The sequence below is a fragment of the Paramisgurnus dabryanus genome, chromosome 21, assembly GCF_030506205.2.
Source record: "Paramisgurnus dabryanus chromosome 21, PD_genome_1.1, whole genome shotgun sequence".
NCBI classification, from domain to species: domain Eukaryota; kingdom Metazoa; phylum Chordata; class Actinopteri; order Cypriniformes; family Cobitidae; genus Paramisgurnus; species Paramisgurnus dabryanus.
The window spans coordinates 10,238,883-10,262,657 of record NC_133357.1 but is presented as its reverse complement, the minus strand read 5'-3'; the positions used below and the strand labels follow the sequence as shown (position 1 = coordinate 10,262,657).

The 23,775-nt window shown below is 38.9% G+C and overlaps 3 protein-coding genes across 4 annotated transcripts in view; 1 reads left to right on the top strand and 2 right to left on the bottom strand.

The window, feature by feature from the left end:
- The first annotated feature begins 442 nt into the window (after positions 1 to 442).
- irak1bp1 (interleukin-1 receptor-associated kinase 1 binding protein 1) lies at positions 443 to 2,397 on the top strand. The gene is made up of 4 exons (XM_065286662.1): positions 443 to 759; positions 1,392 to 1,457; positions 1,575 to 1,705; positions 1,907 to 2,397. Exons 1-4 carry the CDS (start codon positions 466 to 468, stop codon positions 2,163 to 2,165), a joined length of 750 nt encoding a protein of 249 aa, XP_065142734.1. The 5' UTR covers positions 443 to 465; the 3' UTR covers positions 2,166 to 2,397.
- Positions 2,398 to 5,036: 2,639 nt separating this feature from the next.
- On the bottom strand, positions 5,037 to 9,038 carry LOC135776040 (uncharacterized). The gene is made up of 7 exons (XM_065286661.2): positions 8,838 to 9,038; positions 8,494 to 8,626; positions 6,355 to 6,444; positions 6,181 to 6,275; positions 5,887 to 6,050; positions 5,685 to 5,801; positions 5,037 to 5,602 (listed from the first exon to the last, which is right to left on the bottom strand). Exons 2-7 carry the CDS (start codon positions 8,616 to 8,618, stop codon positions 5,507 to 5,509), a joined length of 687 nt encoding a protein of 228 aa, XP_065142733.1. The 5' UTR covers positions 8,619 to 8,626; positions 8,838 to 9,038; the 3' UTR covers positions 5,037 to 5,506.
- A 1,227-nt stretch (positions 9,039 to 10,265) lies between these two features.
- Positions 10,266 to 23,775, bottom strand: part of phip (PHIP subunit of CUL4-Ring ligase complex) — a 49,912-nt gene continuing 36,402 nt past the window's right edge. The window contains exons 27-39 of one of the 2 annotated variants that reach the window (XM_065285495.2): positions 23,673 to 23,755; positions 23,446 to 23,557; positions 23,118 to 23,179; positions 21,296 to 21,448; positions 18,745 to 18,865; positions 18,464 to 18,589; positions 18,247 to 18,319; positions 18,061 to 18,135; positions 17,818 to 17,973; positions 17,479 to 17,631; positions 17,025 to 17,212; positions 16,170 to 16,564; positions 10,266 to 14,058 (exon numbers count right to left, since the gene is read on the bottom strand). In XM_065285495.2, the coding sequence (XP_065141567.1) occupies positions 13,379 to 14,058; positions 16,170 to 16,564; positions 17,025 to 17,212; positions 17,479 to 17,631; positions 17,818 to 17,973; positions 18,061 to 18,135; positions 18,247 to 18,319; positions 18,464 to 18,589; positions 18,745 to 18,865; positions 21,296 to 21,448; positions 23,118 to 23,179; positions 23,446 to 23,557; positions 23,673 to 23,755 (2,377 nt within the window). In that variant the 3' untranslated portion in view covers positions 10,266 to 13,378. Of the gene's footprint in view, positions 14,059 to 16,169; positions 16,565 to 17,024; positions 17,213 to 17,478; positions 17,632 to 17,817; positions 17,974 to 18,060; positions 18,136 to 18,246; positions 18,320 to 18,463; positions 18,590 to 18,744; positions 18,866 to 21,295; positions 21,452 to 23,117; positions 23,180 to 23,445; positions 23,558 to 23,672; positions 23,756 to 23,775 lie in introns of both variants that reach the window. The other variant, XM_065285493.2, reaches the window with a different exon arrangement.

The window sequence follows — 23,775 nt, the reverse complement described above, 5'->3', positions numbered from 1 at the left end:
TCTCTGCTGCCCTCTTCTGTCACAAAGTTTTTGGTAGCCTTTTTAAATCAAAGCTGTTTTACACTATGGTTTTACAATAATTGTAACATTAAAAAAATATTATAAATTCAACAAAATAGATGTAATATTCAGGTATTTTATTTTATATCTGTCTGTTATTATTATATTGTTTTGATCAATTGTTTTTCTATTATATTTTATCTATCCTTTTATTCCTTTAGTCAAACCGCTCTAAAGTATTTCTTATTTTTGCCATTTCAGGTATATTTCCTTGTTCTTTTGCACGTTAATCTACGTTAAAAAAAAAATGAAGTTAGTAGTTAAAAATGTGCCTCTGAGTTAAGTTAAAAAACACGAAGTTTTTTATTGAATAAAGGTCTTTCATGTGCGACGTTAAGGCTGCTGCAACAGCATTTCCCGACATGCACTGCGCACGTTACCATAGCGTCTCGGTGGTTTACTAAAATGGCGCACAGCCCGTCTCGTGTCTTTGCTACACTTTTACCGACTGCTGAAGATGTCTACAAAGACGAAAACGAATCGGTATTTCATCGTACCGGCAAGCAAAACACTCTGCACCCTCAAAGTAACGCAAGAGTAGTGGAGGTCACGGGCTGTGCAGAGTTATCCTGTATACCGGATCGGGCTACCGTTACCATCACAGTCAGGAACAGTAAAGAAAATGTTAACGACGTGACTAATAGCGTTACCCGAAGACTGGATTACATACTGCAAACACTTAGACAAAATGATGTTAAGGTGCAAATACATTTTTTAATCTTTAAACTGATATGGGTAAAGAAAGGTTGTGTCTGTATGAGTGTAGCTAACTTTTCTGCATGATGGTCTTTCTTAAATCCATTGTTATTTATCTAAAGGAGTGATTCTAAAACTAGGAGCCCCTTATTTTTTAACATTTTATAAAATACATCAACTTTTGTGTAACTTATGTGTAAACCTCAGAAAAAGTAGGCTACTAACCAACAGTGCTACACAATTTTTATGTTTTGTTTAAAATAAATTCAAAGTTTGAGATTGTTTTTTCATGAATTTTCTTTGGGGGTGCAAAGGGATGCACCCTACAAAAGGCGAACCACTGATCTAAGGGTAGCTGGCTGCAACTAAATTTAAGAATGGAGAAAAAAAACTGTTGTATACGATAGTATTTACTATAGTAAACTGTGGTAAAATTCCTAGATACTGTAGTGTTTTTGAACTTTACTATAGCATATCTTAAAGTATATGTTATTTACTATCATTTATTAATTTACTATAGTTTACTTATTCTATATATACTTTTTTTTTAATTACTTGTATACTACATTATTTTAAATGTGGGAAATGTGTTTCATTTGTGAGAACATGCAATTCAACATTTTTTTTATAAACAGAAAGAAAACATCACTGTAGCCAAGCATTTGGAAAGAGAGGAAGAGCTCTTCCACATGCAGGCTGAGGTGGGATGGACAATTTTTTTTCATTACAAAATAGAAACCATTTCATAAATAATTACATTAATGTTACATTAGGCACTTTATTTTGTATTTTTGCTTATTTGTATCTTTTCTGTGCAGGTGCATGTGGTGTTTTCAAACTTTGAGACGATGCAGTGTGTACGCTCCGTTTTAATTGAAAAACTTGACAAAAGTGTGTGTGTTGGTAACCCCCACTACACACACAGCGCTGAAAGCCTCAATCTGTTAAGGTAAGTTTAATATAGCAAACGCATTAGTGGTTGTATACATGTAGGATAACATTTTAATTTTTAGTGTCTTTCACTGTTATGTCAATTTTTATACAGAACCTCACTTTATGCCTGAACATTTAGCTTTGTTATTGTGCAAATGTATGCATAGACCTGTAATGATGACTTATGGCATGTATTTTTCTGCTGTAATTTCTGCAGGCGGCGAGTGTGTTTGGAAGCTGTGGATAATGCTCGACTCAAAGCCAGCGAGGCGTGTTGCATTCTGGGACAAGCTTTGGGACGCCCACTGCTTTTACGTGAGGAGGAATCACGAGAATGGACAAACGGCCAAAATGATATTACTGGGACTCCTCAAACACTACATCAGAAAGCTGGAGCCACAGTGGTCTCTGCCTCCTCACGTGTGTTTGTGACTTTTGAATTACGACCAAAATACAAAAACAGGAGGAAACTGTGAAGTTTTATTTAGAAAAATGTTTTATTTTTTGTGAGATGCTTTGTGAATGTCTAAATAAACTAGAGTATTCTGTTTGAGGTCTCAGAGCTCTGAGTCGAACTTGGATTCAGGTGGCAAAGACAAAGAGTGAGAGTTTATTTAAATGGAAAACAACAATTAATCAACTGTGACATATCAAACACAAGAGCCAACCTCCAAACGTTCTTATCTTAAAGGGGGCATATCATGAAAATCTGACTTAACATGAAAATCTGATTTACGGGGGTCGCGCACCAGCCGCGCAGCTCAGCGTTGCGTCAAGTCGCGTCTAGGACAACTCGGAAGTATTGTAAACCGGAAGTGCACATTAAATAGCGCAAGCTTCGTCAGGTAGCGGCTACTTCAAAATGCAAAATATACGTTAGCAGCCAATGTTAATCCTTAATGATTTGGGACAAATATGATGTTATTTAATGTTAAACTATGTGAGTGGCGCGATAGGGATTTGAGCAACTTCCTGAGTCACAGCTGGGCGGCGCCGGTGTGCGTATACTCATAGAAAACAATGTGTTAGATTTTTTTTAAATCGGCGCGACGCTGAGCTGTGCGGCCGGTGTGCGATCCCCTCTAGAAAATGTAAACAAGATCAACCCAGTCACTTAGTTTTGGTAAACCATTCTCTGCACGCGTGTGAAGAAATAGCTCATTGAAATTTGGCTCCCCTTGTGATGTCAGAAGAGGATAATAACACCCCTTAATCTGCACTATCCAACAAAGACACTGCCATTTAGAGCAGAGATCAACTTATTTGCATTTTAAAGGACACACCCAAAAACGGCACATTTTTGCGCACACCTACACAGTGGCAATTTTGCTTTAATAAATTATCTATATGATATATTGAACTAAAATTTCACATATGTACTATGGGGACACCAAATATATATTTTACATTTTAAAAAAGTCTTGTGAAATGTCCCCTTTAAAGGTCCACTGTGTAAATTTTTAGCAGCATCTAGTGGTTAGACTGTGAATTGCAACCAACGTCTCAGTCCACAGCTCATCCCTCCATTTCGAAGCGCAGTTACGGAAGCCGCCACAGGACAAATATGTCCTCGTCTGAGACAACATAGTGACAAAATGCACTCTATAGAACAGTTTGTACGTTTAGGGGTACTGTAGAAACATGGCAGCAAGAAATGGCGACATCCTTGAAAGGGGACCCGCAGTGAAGAATTGTTTAATTTAATTAAGACATAATTAAAAGTGTGTTATGTAGGGCTGCACGATAAATCGCATGCGATATCACGCGCATCTCGTCAGTAATGCCGGTTCCTTGATTAGTATTAAATCGCCATCAGCTGCTTTCAGATGGAGCGCCATTAACTGCACAGAGCCGTAGTTCCCTGACAAGCTGGGCCATATCGCATACATAATATTCGCATATTAATGCGAAATTGCCCCGATTGTCAGTGAACTACAGCTCTGTGACAATCACATGCGATGTATCGTTAGGGTGGCCATTCGTGCCAGTTCCGCCGGACATGTCCCGAACATGTTTTCGGGTTTGTTCTCCGGAAGTCGCGTTGGTCGACCGCATACGTCATCAAGGTTTAATATTTCGGGTTTAATTTCAGACAAGCAACCGTTACATTTCAAGGTAAGAATGAAACTACAATGATTGTATGTCTTAAAAGAAATTATTATTAATTTTCTAATGTATTTTAACTGAAATGTGAGAACCTCGATGACGTATGCGGTCGACCAACGCAACTTCCGGAGAACGAACCCGAAAACATGTTTGGGACGTGTCCGGCGGAACTGGCACGAATGGCCACCCTATTTATCGTGTAGCCCTAGTGTTATGTGTTTTTAGTTTTATTTATGGCAAACAAATCATTAATACTAACTCCCCTTTTAATTATGCAAATTTTTGTCAATAAATCTGTCTATAAACAAAATGTATTGCTATTAATCAGAGGGATTCATGTTTTACGAATTTGCATAATAAAACTGACCCGAGTTTACCTAACCATATTAGACACGGGTCATTTGTGAACTCCCCCTAGTGGTGAACCATCAGATTTTCGAAACGTTTCAAAACAGTTATGACGTAATGAAGCCTCGTTTGCTAAAATCACGTGACTTAGCAAGTTTGAAACACGCTCATTCGAAACAAAAGATTCGTAAAAGTTTCGCCTCATGAAGCAAGCTTCGAAAGCGACCATCCCTACAGTTCATTAAGTAAGGTCTATACACCAATGATAATATAGTGTATGTATATGTAAGTTAATATGTATATTATATTGCATTCTTTTCAAAATGTCCTAAAAGTTATGATATAGTATATGATATAAAACTCAAACTTCGTTTCAAATCTCAGATAATTAACTTTATTCTAAAGTGTGATGGTAATAATAAAAGTTGAACGACGTCATAATGCTTTAAGGAAACCCAACTGAATGCCACAGCGTCACAAACAAGCCTATTCACAGCCACCTACAACTAAACAACAGACTGAAAGTAACAAATATCACGCATGTGGCTGACAGGAAAAATACCACAACTCTGTCGCTTCCAAAACAAAACACGCCACTTACCTCCACCTGTACACGTGACGGTCGCGTGCGTAACTCGCCTGGAACTCCTCTCGCCTTCCTGCTTCACTCTCACATAAATTTAATGTAAGGAAATTTCAGTTTGTGTAGATGTGCAGCACCGTCTAACATCACTTTATTTGTCGCTTCGCAATGCATTATTAATGTAAGGAAATTTCAGTTTGTGTACATGAGCAGCACCGTCTAACGTCACTTTATTTGGCGCTTCCCAATGCATTATGGGACCTCAACAGAAAAACAGACTATTTAAAATGAATTTGACTCCAACAAGAAACCATGTCTGTGTTTTTAGCTTTATTTTGAACACTGTTTATCACCTTAGCAATACTGTTGTTTTACACAATAAACAGCACAGAAATCATCATTCTGCTGTGCTTATTTATTTAAATAAATAGGCTATATCTTATTAATTGTGAAATCCTGATTGTATTTTGATAATTAAAAACACTTAATATAGTTTCTATAATTTTTGTACTGATATAACAGCACAAATAGTTAAGATTATACACTACATATTCCTTGCCGAATTAAAAATGACAGCAATAATAAAAAATGCATTTTCTTATTTTTGGTACTGCTCCTAGAATTCATAACAGATATTCCAGAAGAAAATATAATAACAGAAATACATATGCTACATAAACTTAAAATATGGTAAAAGTAGGGAGCTCGGAAGAGTTTATGTCCTTGTTATTGTCCAAGTTTATGTCCAAGTCCAAAAGTTTTTAAAGCCGAGTTGCACATTCAGTCATGAGGGTATATTTCTCCTAACCATTCCTCCATCACAAACCTTTCCCCATTAAAGTGTGAAAAATATTGTTCTAGAGTAGGTATGTCCGGCTGTGACATAAACAGACACAAATATAATTAATAACTACAAATAAATATAAAGAACGCAATTATTAGTAATAAATGATTTCACCTTAAAACCTTGAAGGAGCTTCACATTATACTGGGGAATGTATCCGATCAGTATTGATGAGGAATCTGGTCCACTGAAAATTATTCTGTAATGAGGAGTGTCCAAGGCCCTCTTTAACTACACACACACACACACAAATAATCAAAGTTTAAAACAAACTTTTCCCCCTTTATGATCCATTAATACTATGTATTTTACAGACCTCTAAGTCTGTGTATTTCTTTCTTTTGATCCACTCTGGAGGAGCTTGGAGTCCTGCATCCCAGCCCACTATCACCCCTACCATGTTATTCTGTGTTTCCATGACAACTTCACCCACACGGTGAAGCACGTATGATGGCCTGGGACTTCGCGCCTCCTTTGAAACTAACCACACATATGTTTTGCAAAACAAAATGATTGTTATTTCTTTGTACTAACATTTCTAAACTCTATTCTATTAAAATGCCTCAGATTAATAAATGGCGACTGTAAGAGGATTTAGTAAACATATTACCTGCAAAGTACCCATGCTCATTGTCATGCATTAACAGCTCAATCTTGAGTGCGTCTTCCATTGCTTGCCGTGGATCTTCCTCCTCTCCAAAGGATCTGTAGTGTGACATGACATCATACTTCAGTGTCTGAATGATGCAGAATGACTGCAAAATGGAACTTTGGGCAGACTCACGGTAGTTTAGGAATCCAGGAACTTATCCAGTCAACCCAAGCAGTTGTGTTTAAGTAGGATTTTCTTATGAACTTCCACATGTCTAGAATTCTAAATAAGGATCAAAGGAATAATTCCAGGAAGGATAACAATGGTTAGTTTAAAGTGAAGTGTCATACAGTGTGACATGCTATAACATTTAAACACAAAAGCATGCCAGATATATGCATCCAGGGGTGGAAGTACCAAAAAAGCCCTCTTATTCACATTTTATGAAAGACGTTGATACTGATACAATGCATAACACTTAAACCAAACCGATATAGGGAGCTGAACATATTATTAAATATTATTTACTTTTATTTTACCAAACAATTTTTTTCCTTAAAAAGGTAATCACGTTGAATTTAAATTCACGTTTGTTAGTAATGTAACCTCTATGTTTGTATTATATGGATGGAAGTGCTAGCTATCATGAAAGCTAATGTATATACAAGGGGTCAGGGTCTCTGACACTGCTCTTGGACAGGTACCATTCTGCAGACTTTAGCTCCAACCCAAGTCAAACACAGCTAAACTGGCTAATCAAAGTGTTCAGGGTTGCTTGATCATTACAGACAGGTGCTGGAGCAGGGTTGCAACTGAAGTCTACAGGACGGTAGCTCTCCAGGAGCAGGGTTGAGTTTCCCAGACGGGATTTACATACTTTGACAATGTCAATGGCGCTCATTATGACATCATCACTGGTGCTCAATATGACATCGTCACTGCACTCATTATGACATCATCACTGGTGCTTAGGCTTGTTTGAGATGCGCCTTGCCTCGCCTGAAATATAGGCGAGAGTAGTGGCTGCAGTCAGGGGAGGAGTGAAAAAAGTGCAGGCAAGCCGGATGCTTCATGAATCTCGCTGTGTTGGGGACTGCAAACGTCAGCAATGGAAGAAATTGTGTTTGACTCACCAGCTTGACCAGCTTTGCCAGGCTGGGAGGACCAGCTTAGACCAGCTACTGCCACCTTAAACCAGCTAAAACCAGCTACCAGCTTTTGCTGGTCTTTGCTGGATTTTTCAGTAGGGCAATACAAAAGTTTAAAGGAATTCATAAAAAATTTGAAAAAATATAAAAACTACTACAGTTTTTAGGATTGAGAAGTGATCAGCTGACATCCCTGGATGAATGATAGGGTGACCATACGTGCCATTCTTCCCGGACGCATCCCGTCCAGGATTTTGGTGCGTCTTCCGGAAGTCGTATTTGTTGACCGCATACGCCATTCAGTTAAAAACATAAGATATACAATCGTAGTTTCATTCTTACCTTAAAATGTAACGGTTGCTTTTCTGTAATAATAATAATAATCCTCTATGACGTATGCGGTCGACAAATATGACTTCCGGAAGACGAACACAAAATCCTGGACAGGATGCGTCCGGGAAGAATGTCACGTATGGTCACCATAACGAATAAGCATTAAGTTGTGTCATCAGCAAGTCTTTTCCCATCGTGCTTTTCGTCAACGCTGTCGGTGGAGAGCAACTGCGCCCAACTGCAGAATCCGACAAGCCCGCCTCGCCATCTTGAGAAGTTTTTGGCACACGTCAGCGTGACATCAGAGCAAGTCGGACGTAACTCGGACACTTTTCTTACTGGCATGCATCTCGCGGCAATCACCGGTGATCGATTCTGCGCAGAATTTGCTCATCTCAAACAAGCCTATTGTGACTTCGTCACTGCCAATCATTCTGATTTCGCCACTGGGACACATTGTGACTTCGTCACTGGCACTCATTATGACAGCACCACTGGCACTCGTTGTGACATCATCACTGGCACTCATTATGACAACATCACTGGCACTTATTGTGACTTTGTCACTAGGACTTATTATGACATCATAACTGGTGCTCGTTATGACCTCAAGAGGTCATTACTGGGAAAGTTCTAAGACCTGGTATAAATGGCTTAGCCTAAGTAATGTAGTATTTCTCACCCAAGTGATTTCTCACTGCTGCATATAACCGCCAAAAATCTCGTTATCAAGCACCTTTAAACTTTTCATTACAAAATTGTAAAAATAATACTTTTATTTTCGTTATTTTTGTTAGAGGCAGTTGCACAAAAATATGGGAATCTCAACGAAACATGTGCGTGTATTTACCTCTGAGTAGCGAGGTGACGTTGTACAGCAGTGCCGCCTGTCCATTTGGAAATGAGATACTGCGCTGGTAAAGCTGACAGAAGAAGTGTCAACTGTATAATGACACGTGCTGTGATTTGAGGCATCACTTTACCTGCCCAATAACAAGCATACATCGTACATTCATGTCACATATCCAGCAAAACCCTCGCAGGTAAGAGGTTATTAAAAGTTGTGTATAACTTAAGCTACTACAAAGCTAATAAACCATCTAAGCTATGGGGATCTAGTCATGTTGAAAATATTTCTGCAATTCTGGAAAATTATTATTGACTCATTCAAATGCACATTTAAATAGATCTTACCTTTTGCCAAAGAAGATAGTTTTTTAAAGTAAACTTTATCCTCTGAATTCACAACCGTTAGAGTAATTGTTTAATGTGGTTAGAGGAAGAACTCACTCAAAACTAAGATTGTTATGCATGGGGAAAGCTTAGTCTTGAAGGTTTGTGAATTATATTTACATGCGGTCAGTTTCGGTTTGGCACCTGTGCCTCCAAGTTCGACATGAGTAGACTGCGCGCATCCAATAGCGGCGCCCCACGAGAGCGGGTGTGCACGCGTCTAGTGCAGCCACGTCACGAGCGAACGCAACACGCGGATATGTTTGCTTTATTTTTTTCTGTTAAGACTGTATTTTTTTCTCTAATGTGGCGATACGTCATGTTTTATCTCTGCTGAATAAAACGCAATAGACGTGTTTGTTATAAAAGGAATTGCATTTGTTTTAATTGAAACTATGATAGTCTCTGTGTGTCTTTCTGTAATGGTTTTAATGCAGGTTATGTTTAATAATAATGGCATTTCTAATGGGAACCATTTTGTTTTTGAGCAGGGTTCTATGTGTGTACTTTATTTAATTCACATTTATATCCATGTTTTCCTTGCAAAAAAATAAACCGTTTATGTCAGACGCAATTTTAATTATCAGACGAAAGATGGCGCTGTTCTCCACGAAATTGTTTACCATAACAAAACTGCCCATTTAAGCCTCATATTTACATTTTAATGTATACACCTCAGTGCTGTATAGCAAAAAATAACATTATTTTAATTTAATCTGTTTCCTTTTCATATTACGAATAAGAAAAGTTATAAAACACAAGGGGTTAATATTCATCTAAATTCAAAACAAATTAATCTTAACAAATTATTTGATAGGACAAGGCAATATGTGCAAACACAAAATGTTTATTTCCTTAAAATATCAGTATGAACTAATGTGACAGCAGTACACCCTACACATACATTCTATTTAACGTTTTTATTTACACTTTGTCCTTTATATAAAAGTATACAAACTAACATAGAAAGACCTCTTAGTCTGAGGATACAAGACCGCAGAGGGAAAACAAGACCCTGACCCCACAATGTGACCGTACCTTCAGATTTAAAGAGCAGAGAATAAACTAACATGCATCCATCTTTGATCTCCATTCTAAAACCAAACATCTCATATAATCTATATATGTCCATAAGATGTCATTTCCTGTGCAGTATATGATGGTAACAGAGGGGTCATGAGTCGGATATTATACAGATTTCATGTAGCAACAGATATAAACACCAGCTCAATAAACATAAAGACAAGAAGATCGCACACTTACAGACATGCATCCACTGCATATATTAACAGCCACATACACACAAACCCCCTATACCCAATCGCACACATTCAATAGGCTTTGGTTCATCAAACCAGTTTTAAAGCTATGGGCTGGATTATTTAAATCACTGTAGATATGGACGACCCAGACCACAACTGTTGAGAATATTTATGTGGCAACAAACCAGGCTGAATATTATCCAGCTATACATATATAGGTCGGGACTTAGACGTAGGACACAATGCCAAATATAATTCTCCTTTACATACACTCAAAAGGTCAAGGCACATTCAAAACACAGAATACGAACACGCACACTGCCTCTTGTGTCATCCGCTGCCCTGTGGTATTTCAATGCATCAGATGGATCTGTCCTTTCTTAGAGAATGGAAAATATCCAACACAGTGTTTCAACGTGATCAAGGAAAAACAAAGTACTCAATACTAATGAAATGTGCAATTTTACAGTAATTCAATGAATTTTCCAAATACAGAGTAAGAGGCCTGCTGTCTGGCTACAGGTAAAATATCAAAACACTTTGAATGAACGTCTCTCTCTTGCTACACAGACACACACACACACACACACACACACACAATAGTGGTTTTTTAGGAGTGTACAGTGGGCTCAGAAAGTATTTGGACATTTTCTGGTTGTCTTTGATTAAAACATGTTCATAGTTGAGAGGGTACAGCGCCTAAGGTGACATTAAAGTAAAAAAAATATAAAGGGTAGTTTTATGTGCTCACGCAAAACCTTTATGTGCAGAATATTGTTTTTAAGTTTAGTATCGCATGCTCACGTGAAACTTTCACGAAAGTTTAACGTGCGCACGCGATAGTTACACGTATGCACGCAAAATTAAACACAATATTGAAACTATCGAGTGCGCACGTAAAACTATCGCTTGTGACGTAAAACTATCGCGTTTAGTTTCGCGTGCGTACGTGAAACTAAACTTTATTTAATTTTGCTCCATGTCCCCTTAGGGGCTCCGTAAGAGGGAGAGGAAATGGGCTTCTATTCCTATTGCAATATCTTACCTCATAATATTTTATTGTACGGAGCCCCAAAGGGAACATGGAGAAAACATTAAATAAAGTTTAGTTTCGCATGCACACATGAATCTATCGCGTGCGCACGTGAATCTATCGGGTTTAGTTTTGCGTGCGCACGTGAATCTATCATGTGCGCACGTGAATCTATCATGTGCAGATTTTTTAAAAAAAATCTAAAGTTTAGTTTCATGTGCTCATGCAAAACCTTCATGTGCAGATTTTTTTTTAAAGTTTAGTTTCACATGGGCGCATTTAACGCGATAGTTTCACGTGAGCAGGCGATAGTTTCACGTAAGCAGGCGATAGTTTCACGTGAGCGGGCGACCGTTTCACCTGAGCAGGCGATAGTTTCACGTACGCACACGATAGTTTCATGTGAGCAGGCGATAGTTTCACGTGAGCAGGCGATAGTTTCACGTGAGCAGGTGATAGTTTCACGTATGCACACGATAGTTTCATGTGAGCAGGCGATAGTTTCACGTGAGCAGGTGATAGTTTCACGTGAGCAGGCGATAGTTTCACATGCACACACGAAACTAAACTTTATTTAATTTTTGCTCCATGTCCCCTTAGGGGCTCCGTACGGTAGTATTGATATTGTGTATCGATATAATTTTGTAAAAGAACAAGTTCGGGAAACAAAACAAGCACAGTAAAAGTGGGTCAGCACATACTCGTGCACATTTTAAGCCTAAACAATATAACATCTACAGACACTTTTATCCAAAGCGACTTACAGTGCATTTCAAGGTATACATTTGTCAGTATTTGTGTTCGCTGGAATCGACCCCACAACCTTTTGTGCAGCTAACACAATGTTTTACTTATTAAGCTACAGGAACAAATCTATGTTTCTTATATAAAAAAAATGCAAAAAATCTGCAGTATTATTGTTCTAAATAAAAGTTCACTAAACATTAAGAAGCCGTTTCCAAGACAGGGTTTAAGTCTAGTCCAAAACTGAAAACAGCTTGCATTGACATATCTTAAAATATGTAAGTGCCATTTTTTGTCTCAAGATGCACACCAGTATGTTTTTTATAAGGTATGTTTGTATAAACTACTTAAATGTCCTAATACAACTAAGGCCTAGTCCTGGCAAATCTAAACCCTGTCTGGGAAACCACCTCTAAGAATCATAACATTGTATTATGACAGATACCAATACAATATTTAATAAAACCACCTGATTTCCACCACGGATGGACTAAGCGTAATTATCAAAATAAAAGGGGAATTATTTCAGAAACAAGGTTTTAAAAAGTGTCCAGATACTTTTAGAGTCACACTTATGAATATTCTCTTCAAGGGATCACAGTGCATTGCAAGTGACCCAAAAATAAGAGCCACTGTCTGCATAATGAGTATTAATATACCTCAATAAACTGTAAAAAGCATGAACTTAAAGTCAATTTCATACACTCAGTGGTCATGAGAAGATATCTCTACCCCAGCATCAGATCATTTACACACATTTGTACTGAATAAATCAATACAAGCATCAAATGCACACACCCACACACAAACACATTGAGAGTATAAAGGAGCCATAATGTATGAAAACATGAAAAGGCACAAGGTATTGCTAATTATATAAAAACATGCAAGAAACTGCCACTGACATTGATAGACGAAACAGAAGCAAGCATTTTATGTGGTCCTTCTCTTTACTCCACTACAGCTCAACCGCTTACACAAACGCTCTGGTAAAAATAGATCTTTTCGAAGAAGTGTTTGATTTGTTGCCTTTAGCAACAACCGTGTAAAAACAATGCATAAAACAGTTAAAGAGAGACAAAATGGAGTAAAAGCATAAATGTTCACACACAAACACCCGACGACTCTCAAATAAGTGCTTTCTTGAGAGATTAAATCAGGTATTTGGATTTGTGTAAGACTGTGTAAGCGACTTTCTTCACTGGCATTCAAATAGTGCATATGAAAATCAGTATTAAACTGCATTTGTGATTTTTCTGTGGAAGAAATTTAAAAGGTGTGGCCTTTGATAAGGGGCGGTGACCCTTTGAGGACATAAACTGCCCTGTAAAGTCACCCAAAAAGTCAATGATTTGAAAATCAAAGATTTGTAATCATGAAAGTCTATAGCAGCAGGAATGCATCCCCTCCTCAGTGTATATAACAGTGGGGCGGAGATAAGGGACATACACTGTTGACATTTATTACCAGCCAATGAGGTTGGCTTTGGCCTTTTCGGTGAGCTTGCGGACTCTTCCCTTGCTTGACGTGCCGAACGTAATCGAGGAATCCTCAAACAAAAGTTGTCTCTGTTCTTCCTCAGAGTCTTCCTCGTTATAGTAGGCTGTTCGTCTGCCCTGGTTACGCGTCCTCATTGGCCCTTTCCCATCCTCCCCCATGTAAATGTCTGGCTCCTCGCTTAATGCGGGGCCTGGGGTAGGGGGCGTGGTCTCGTCGTGGCCACGTCGACTACTCCTTCTAAGCACTGTGGGGCTTGAAGGAGCTGGCGTATGTGGTGGTTCAACATATGTTTTATTCAGTCGTGGTCTACCTCGTGGTCGTGGATGCTCGGGAGTCACTACCCCTGAATCGGAAAGGCTACTGTCCTGGGCTGTAGAAGAAGCCCCGCCCTCATCACCAGTAGACAGGGCAAGGTCCTCCTCATGGATGTAGTTTCTCTGTAGGGCCTCCAGCTCTTTCTTGCTTTTCCTTCCTCTCTTTTTACCAGAGGGTTGGGGTGAGGTTGCTGGTTCTACTGTGGTCCTTATTTGTGCGTCTAATTTGGGTCTGCCCCGCCCTCTTTTTGCTTCTCCCATAGTTGCTTGACTTGTGTGGCCATTCAGATGCACACTGTTCTGGGTTGGAGGACTGCGATCAACTGGACCTGTGTGAGAGAGAGACCACAAATTCGTGACCTGGTCTGTGAAAACCCAGTTCAAGTGTGAATATAACCTTGATATATTTAATATTGACTGAGTAAGGTCATGTCAAAGATTGAAATCAATGTAAAATTTAGGACTGAAATCAAACTTTGAGGCTCCTAATCTCATACTGCAGCTGCTGACTTGACATTTGTCCAAAAGACGACCATTGACACCTTGCACCAGGAGGGCAAGAAACAAAAGATCATGCAAAAGAGTCTGGCTGTTCACAGAGCTCTGTGTCCAAGCACAGAGAGGCAAAGGAAAGGAAAAGATGTGGTAGAAAAAAAGTGTACAAGCAATTGGGATAACCGCACCCTGGGGAGGATTGTGACAAAAAAATGATCCAAAATGTGGGGGAGATTCACAAACAGTGGACTGCAAAATTTCGGATTTTCCTTAGTTGTCAGTTATAATCATCAAAATTAAAAGAAATAAACATTTGAAATATATCAGTCTGTGTGTAATGAATGAATATAATATACAAGTTTCACATTTTGAATGGAATTAGAAATAAAATCAACTTTTTGATGATATTCTATATATATGACCAGCCATTTATTTAGGGCTGCAACTAACGATTATTTTAATAATCGATTAATCTGTCGATTATTTGTTCGATTAATCGATGAATCGGATAAAAAACTAAAAACAAGAAAAGCATTCATTTCCAACCCCTTATTCAAAACAGAACTAAAAGAGAAGAAATTGAACAAACATGTTGCTCCTTGAACACACCTGAGCTGTTACAATAATAATAAAATAAAATAAAAATGGACTAACACAAAAAAATACACATGTATGCTTTACATCTGCAAAATATATAGACTTTTTTATGATGCATTTCCCATCAAGAAGCCTCTCTTGATGGGATCAAAAAGATAGAATGAGTACACTCTCAGAAATAAAAGTACAAAAGTTGTCACTGGACAGTACCCTTTCAAAAAGGTACACCTTTACCAAAAAGTGCATATTAGTACTTCAAAAGTACATATTGGCAGTTCAAAGATACATATTTGTACCTAAATGGCACATATTAGGACCTTTTATAAAGGGTACTGCCCCAGTGACAGCTTTGTACCTGATATTTGACTTTATGTGTTTTCTCTGATCGGATAGCTATCTCATTTGTTAAAACTGTTCCATTTACATTTGGCCACATAAATGTGTCTTGTGAAAACGGAAGATGCGTCTTCTACTCCCGCGCATAATGCAAATACACCATTCATTACTTCGCCTTAAAAAATGTAAGACGATGTTTATGCAACAACAGGCGGCACTTACTGTATGATGTACTGTACATTGGGCCGGGCACGCGCGTCTCCTTGCTCGGCATGAGCTGGAGCGCGCAGTACAGAACAGCAGGAGAGTGACGGCGCGATGATTTAACACACAGGTCCATGACGGGGAAAAGCGTTCATACAACTCTCTCTCAACGTTTTATTTCTTTGTTTAATATCATTGGAGTTTTTTATTCGTTCTAGAAACTTTTTTTACTCGCTGTCGTCGCTCCATAAAGCATAAGCGTGTCGTCTTTGTTTGTTTACCTCTTTGCCGGCTATAACTTCCAGGTGACGCGCTTACGTTTGGGAGGAGTAAAACACTGACATGTGGTTTTACTCTGCCTTTGCTGTTTTTTTTTATCTTTTCTCCGCCCTGTCTATGAAGCGCTGAACTCTGCAAGCAACAGTGTGCGAGAGAGACAGACGCTCCGTCCCAAACCTCATACTTCCATACTATATGGTAGGCGAAAAGCACTACTTCTCGTACTCTTTGCCTAGTATATAGCATGGAATTAGGCGGTTTGGGACGCAGTGCGAGTGTGTTCACTCCGCTCCGCGCTTAACTGAAGTTTTTCCTTTTTTTTTATTAAACGTCTCTGCGTCACGCGACACAACGAATCGATTATAAAATTCGTTGCCAACACTTTTAGTAATCGATTTTTATCGATTTAATCGATTCGTTGTTGCAGCCCTACATGTATTTACATTCATTCATTTGCCATATGCTTTAATGCACAAGTTTGTTCTCTGGGAATCCACGTTTTGATTTGAGCAGAACTGTGCAGACTTACCTAGTGTGAGCTTAACAGGTGTTCGAAGCTTCCTTCGAGACTCTCTGGCTCCGCCCTCATTACTGTGAGGTATAGCAGAGGTCTCTGTTTCCCTGGAGACACCAATGGATTGAGAGTTTTGAGTTCGGAGAACTCTGGATGACGGCTCTACTGATTTACTGTGGGTGAGGAGAGGAGGTGGAGCTGACTGCCCAGCGGGTGGATCGGTGATTTGGGGTCCGAAGCGGGCCGAGCTACGTGTCCGTCCAGGGGTGACAGGCGGCTCGGCCTTTCCGTTGATTTGCGGAAGTGTTTGTCGTAATGATGGAGGTCGGGAAGGTCCAGCGGTAGTGGGTGGAGCTGCATTGTCAGATGGAGGTGGAGCACGAGAGGAGACCCGCCTCTTCCTTTCCGGACTGCAAATCAGAAAAAGGTAATATTATATACCTGTATTCAAATGTCATCATTTATTTATAAAGGAAACTGTGAGTGATTTATTTCTGTGGACTAAGTATGCCAAAGAATATTCAGGGTTAAAGCCGGAGTGCACAATGTTTGAAAGCCAATGTTGACATTTGAAATCACCTAAACAAACACGCCCCTACCCCAATAGAATCTGGACCTTCTTTTGATAGACCCGCCCCACACATACGCAACCCAGGCAATGATGGCGGTTAGAAGACACGACCCTTACTGCTGATTGGCTACAAGTGTTTGGTGGTCAGCCCGACTCCCTTTTCCAAAGCGTTTTTCAGAAATCGTGCACTCCGCCTTTAAGAGTTTGTTCAAATTGTTGTAAAAGACCAAATGATTCAAGAATAGTGACCAATTATAGAGCACAGTACACTGCAACAACCAATCAGATGCTATCTGTACCTAGAGGCGGAACTTGATAGGGAAGAGCTCCTCCTCCTCTTCACAGACTGTCTGGTCAATCGCTTCGTGTGCAGGCGCTGTCGAGTGATTCGCTCATTGAGCAGACTTTGAGCAGCTTTGAAATCAGTCAAGATCGAACTGATATGCTCTTCAAACAGAGCGGATAACCGCAGACTCATGCTATAGATCTGTGTACACATGCACGCACAAAGACATGATAAATTATATTTTCATTTATGCATTTGAAAGATGTTTTTATCCAAAGCGACCTACAGTAGATATACATTTATCATCATTTTCATTTATCATCATATTATCTGTGTTATCAGGGAAACAAACCTATAACATTAGCATTGCTAGTGTCATGCTATACCAGTTAACCTGGGTTAAAGTAATATTAATTCATTAACTAAATTATTAACTGTGACACTGTGATGTTTTTATGATGTCATACCCTTGACTTTTTGCTGGGTGTGTAAGCTTTGGAGTTGCTAAAGATGAGTCGCACATCTATACAAAGATCCATTGGTGTGTCATATTCTCCTGCTAAGAGGCGGCTCAAAACAGACCCAAAGTCCATAGGAGTGTCCACAATGTCTAAGTAGTCCTGAAAGAGGGATAATACAATATAAAGCAATGTGGGATAAACAATGTTCGTCCAAATGTAGTAAGTACAGATAACTTTACTGGTCATTTCAGTTTATCTGTAATATACATCCGTCAGTCAATGGACAGTGTGATCAGTGACAAATCACATCTGCTGCTGCATGTGTCTATGTAATGTCTATGTTACCGGATACTCCTCGAGGTCCACAGGTTGTCTGAACGGCTCTGAATCTTCACACTGAAAGATGAGCTCCAGCAACTCTTTACAGCGCCCCCTCCAGGCCTTGGGGTCTGAAGACGGTTTACTCCGTAGACTCCTCAAGATGGGCTGTCGTTGCTGGCCCTATTACAGGATGAAAACTCCCCATTAGCCAGGTGTGAAATCATTAGGCGTAGTGTTTGTATGATTTTCTGTCTCGGTGATTCATACCTTCTTATTGCGTGTAGACGTGCAAGGTTCCTCATGTTCTTCATCTTCATCCTCCTCTTCATCCTCATCTTCATCCTGAGGTGTCATTAAAATCACAAAAATAGTCATAATATGCACTGCTGGTGATGCATATTCTCCTTTATTTGTTCATATGTCCAAGTTTGTGAATCTATCAATGTCACTTACATCACTTGAATCTGAGAAAGCAGTTTTCTTCATACTGTTATATAGCGGAATAATATCTGTACAGCTTTGGTCCCTGAGGAACAACATGAAAAGCAAACATAATCCAATGCATAATTTCTCACAGATTTAAATGAATTCAATTTAAATCTGGATTGCATTTGTTCAGTATCAAGGCAATTCTGGTTTTAGGGTATTTAATGTATTTTTTGAGACTTACTTGATAAACTGTAGCAAGAGGTCAGATACGAATTTGGCAGTTCTGACAATGAACGCGTCCGGTTCATTGAAGGTTTGAGCGTTGTGTTCGATGTAACGTACCTCCCACATGAGCGAAGACATTCGCCTGACAATAGATCATTTTCAAAGAATAAATGCGCTAATAAACACTTGTATATTTAAAGAGTAAACACGTTCTGGATTATATCAAAAGTTTATAAATGTGCTAGTTTATCTCTGCTGCTTTTTTCATGTTAATTTTAAGAGTATGTGCCGGCTGACCTGTAGAAACGGTTCTCCAGTCTCTGTCGTATGGTGCTCAGATCTGTGACGTAAGCAACCACAGTGCAGTATGTCGGATATGCCTGCAGGTCTACAGGCAATTCAAATGGTGCAGCCACATCTGGAGAAGAGACAGAACCTCTGTTACGACAATATCAGTCATGAACACACAATTTACTATTTACACATTTATTTTAAGGGATAGTTCAGCCAAAAGTTCAGTTTATAAATTTTAAATATGGATATTATTATTACAAAATCCCATATATTACCCTAGAAAGGCCTTTATTAACCCACTGGAGCTGTGTGGATTACTGCTGTGAAGGATGGATGCACTTTTTTGGGCTTAAAGGAAAACACCACAGCTTTTTTTATATTTTACTATGTTCTTACCTCACCTGAGACGAATTAATACATACCTATATTTTTTCAATCCGTGCACTTAATCTTTGTATGGTGTGCCATGAATATGTTAGCATTTAGCCTAGCCCCATTCAAGGATCCAAACAAGGATGAATTTAGAAGCCACCAAACACTTCCATGATTTCCTTATTTAAAGACTGTTACATGAGTAGTTACACGAGTAAGTAAGTATGGGCACACAAAATAAAACGTTTTTTAAGCGGTTATAGATTTTTTAAGCGGTTAAATATTGTATGGAGGAAGAGCATGATGTTACTGTGCGCCGAGGTCGAAGTGCTGCAAACAAAGTGCTCTTCCATCATCAGTATAGTTCTCAATTTTTAACCGCTTAAAAAACGTTTTATTTTGTGTGCCCATTCTTATTTGTGTAACTATTCATGTAAATTAACAGTCTTTCAATAGGGAAAACATGGAAGTGTTTGGTGCTTCTAAATTCATCCTTGTTTGGATCCTAAAGGCCGGGGTATACCTTTTTTCCGCGTCCGGCTCGCACGCGCACGCCTCTGCGCAGCTTTTCGAGTATACTCCCCGCGGCTACACGCGGCTGGCCGCGTTTGACACTATACGCAATACAAATGATTTCTTATTCAAATAATTACTCTACCAGGCCGTCAGGGCAGCACTGATTTGGTGACATTTACAGTACATTAAAACATTAGGATAGGTGAAGAAAAGTAACTGATCCACCATTGCAAACACAGTTTAGAACAAACAACAAGACAACAAAGAACAGGAATCAAACATTATGGTAACAAACATGATCCACAGCTTTCTATTCTTGGAAGAAATAAAAATTAAAGAAGAAAAAATTTGTGTGTGCAAATGCTGTCTATTTCCTTTGTATAATTGTTTGTAGTGGAGTGTCCTGTCTAAATATTTTCACGAGCATGTGCTGTTGTACGCGGACTATACGCGCGCTGTCTCAAATTTTGAGCTGCACGCCGATGGTCCTCTTGATGACGAAAATGACGTCATGCGGACGGCGCGCATACGCGAACGTCCCTAGTATACTTTCGGCTTAAAGGAATAGTCTACTCATTTTCAATATTAAAATATGTTATTACCTTAACTAAGAAGAGTTGATACATCCCTCTATCATCTTAGTGCGTGCACGTAAGCGCTGGAGCGCGCTGCGACACTTCGATAGCATTTAGCTTAGCCCCATTCATTCAATGGTACCACTCAGAGATAAAGTTAGAAGTGACCAAACACATCAACGTTTTTCCTATTTAAGACGAGTTGTTATACGAGCAAGTTTGGTGGTACAAAATAAAACGTAGCGCTTTTCTAAGCGGATTTAAAAGAGGAACTATATTGTATGGCAGAACAGCACTTTTGGGAAGTGCATATATATAAAACTTTTGTGAAAATCATGACAAATGCTGGCGGGGAAAGAGTTAAGTGCATGCATTGAAAAAAGATAGGTATGTATTAATTTGTCTAAGTTGAGGTAAGAACATAGTAAAATATTGAAAAACTGTGGTGTTTTTCTTAAAAAAACCCATAGCACCATTTACTACCATTATAAAGCTTGGAAGAGCCAGGACAATTTCTAATATAACTCTGATTGTATTCGTCTGAAACATGATATTCATATACATCTCGAATGGCTTGAGGGTATTGAAAGTAAATGCTGGCATTAGTTTCATTTTTTGCTGAACTATCCCTTTAAAGGTTGTACTTTCAAATTCAAATATTCTATATGTATATAGGCTGCAGTGTTTTCCATACATTCATTTACTTGTGGCAGGCTGCCACAAAATCAAAATCGACCGCCACAAATACATTTGCGCAGCGCATTTTTCACTGCATCACTCTCACATGACAGGTACTTTACACACCCATGGCATCAAGTCGCCACGCTCCACTGTGAATCAGAAGCCTGATTTATACTTGACGTGTCCACCATTCATGCACATGGCAAAAAAAGGCTTTGCGGAGTGGACAGCATTTTTGGCAACTTTGTGCGTAGCTCTGCATCCGAAAAAGACAGACTGGACTGCATATTAGTACCCATAATCCCCCCTGTGCTGCCACAAATAAACTGTAAGTCTGTGAAAAAACACTGAAACACTTTAAAATACAGGCTTAAAAGGCAGCATGCTTGTAAAAGCAACTGATGTCTCACCCAATGTGCAAAGCTGGTTGATTCCCCTGATGATGCGTTCACACTCTTCATCACGCGTTCGTGAGCCCCACTCTCCTTCTACGGGCTTGTATAGTAATGCCTTCTGTTCTTCTTCAGTTAGAGGCATACTTAAACCCAACTCATCAGGAAACACTGCTACAGAGAGAGAGAGAGAGAGAGAGAGAGAGAGAGAGAGAGAAAATTATGCCAGCTGGATTTCAGTACAGTTGATAGTTTTCATTTTGATAGTTACCATAACAACTAGCATGTTTGAGTGTGAGTGTGCAGCACACTGCAGGGCTCCAGGCAAACTTTTTTCACTAGGAGGACAGTGGCCCCCAACTGAAAAGTTTAGGAGCGCAACCAGAAAATTTAGGGGCACATATCGTACATCAACATGCTAACCAAATATACACATTTCTACTAAGTAATACACTGTATTACTAATAAATACTTTGATGATTGATGCAGAAAGTACAATGTGCTGTTTTAAATTCAGTGTCACATCACAAAAAAAGGTCAAATTTACTGGTCGCACATGTGCGACTGGATGTAAAATTCAGTGGCACACTCTCAAATTTTGGTGGCAAAATGCCACCATTTGGTGGCAGTCTGGAGCCCTGCACTGCATGAAATCAGAGCGGTTTTGTATTACTTTACATGCGATAATGAAGATTATATGTGTGTTTATTATAGTCTAAGCATCTGAGATCATGAAAGTTTTAAGATTTTGAAACAAGTAAAACAAGAAAAATTGTGACCAAAAATGAATTGGAATAATCATTTAACTTTGTTAAAGATCATTGACATTTGAAGTAATTGCTGTGCCCTCATATTTGCATTTAGCACTAGTATGTGTTTGTTTTGGTTTCAGTTAGCTAAGGAAGTTAAAATATTTAAGTTTAAAATATCTAACCCTGGACCTGGTCTTAAGCAGCATGGGCATATTTGTAGCAATGTGTAAAATCATGTTCCATGAAGATATTTTGTACATTTCCTACCGTAAATATATTAAAACCTTTTTTGTGAGTGAATGCTGTTGCTAAGGACTTCATTTGGAAAATTTCCCAAGCGGGATGAATGATGATAATGTCGGTCTTGTCTACATCACCAATACCAGGAAGTAAACTGTTGCCTACAATCCGTGTGTTTGTTGTAGTCCAAGAAAAGAGATTTACGTTGGAGATGATGACTTGCGTCATCGTTAACTTTGGGGTTTGTACCTTTTGCATATGGTTAACATGTACTAATACACACTTACACACCAAAGGAAATGTAAAATCGTGAATCGGACCATTGGTGCTGTTTTCTAAATATTGATATTTTTTGCACTCTAAGATTTTAGATTTTCAAATAGTTGTAGCTTAGCTGAATATTGTCCTATGCTAATACATCAATGGAAACGGTTTTGTTGTCCAGGTCCAAAAACTATTGTTTCACTTCAGAAAACATTTATAAACCCACTAAAGTCGTTTGGATTACTTCATGGATTAATGATGCCTTCTGTGATGGATAGATGCGTTTTGGATTATCAACAAAATCTTCCTGTTCAACTGAAGGAGAGAAGTTATAATTGTCTGGCATGATATGAGAATGAATAAATGACGGGTGAGCATTTATTCACCTTGTCATCAAAAGAACAATGTACCAAATTCTAAATACTTTCTGCAACACAACCAAAATAACCAAAATCCACAAATTCCAATATTTATTAGGCAGACAACAACTAAGATCATGATTCACTCATTATTTGAATCAGCAGGTTAAGGTTGATTCATTCATGTATTAATGAGTTAGTGATAGTAAGAGGAACACATCAAACCTTCATTGGGTATCTCCTCCATATCCCACGGGCTCATCTTTTCTGTGTCTCCATTATCCCAACTGTAGTCACACAAAACACACAGATGATGTGATCTGATGTAATGTCCCAAAAAGATGAGTCTAATACCAAACACAATCATCTTATACATACAAAACACTCACTTGCAACCATCAATTTATACCCTGTTCAGTCTTAAAAGCTAAACAATGATAGTGAATTATTTACAATTAATTATTTACAATAACCTCATGTGGCTTATTGCTTATGGCTTTAACAATAATTGTAATAAACATACATCACATCTACAGGTGTGTCATGAACTAACCAGACATTGTAGCACTGGAACAGAGAGTCTGGATATTCAGCTTGATAAGGCTCCTGACTCTCGATCGTAGCAAACCACCATGCATCATCTATCACCGCCCGGAAACGATCGCCTGACAAGAAATGTACATTTACGATCACGCACAACTGAACCCACCCTTCAACTATGTATTAAACTGTCACAAACTGAAAGCAACACATGTGAAGAAAAACACATCTCACACTGACCTATCATCCAGTTTCGCTGTCTTGCGTTATCAAATTGCTGACGGAGTACCAGGAAGTCAATGACGTCAGGCATGTCGTGGTATCTGAGACAGAAATAGAGATG

Coding starts and splice junctions, on each gene's coding strand:
- irak1bp1 (XM_065286662.1), top strand. CDS start 466: ATGGCGCACAGCCCGTCTCGTGTCTTTGCTACACTTTTACCGACTGCT. Junction 760..1,391: donor TTAGACAAAATGATGTTAAG/GTGCAAATACAT, acceptor TTTTATAAACAG/AAAGAAAACATCACTGTAGC. Junction 1,706..1,906: donor GAAAGCCTCAATCTGTTAAG/GTAAGTTTAATA, acceptor TAATTTCTGCAG/GCGGCGAGTGTGTTTGGAAG.
- LOC135776040 (XM_065286661.2), bottom strand. CDS start 8,618: ATGCCTCAAATCACAGCACGTGTCATTATACAGTTGACACTTCTTCTG. Junction 6,051..6,180: donor TGAGCATGGGTACTTTGCAG/GTAATATGTTTA, acceptor ATGTGTGGTTAG/TTTCAAAGGAGGCGCGAAGT. Junction 5,802..5,886: donor AGAAATACACAGACTTAGAG/GTCTGTAAAATA, acceptor GTGTGTGTGTAG/TTAAAGAGGGCCTTGGACAC.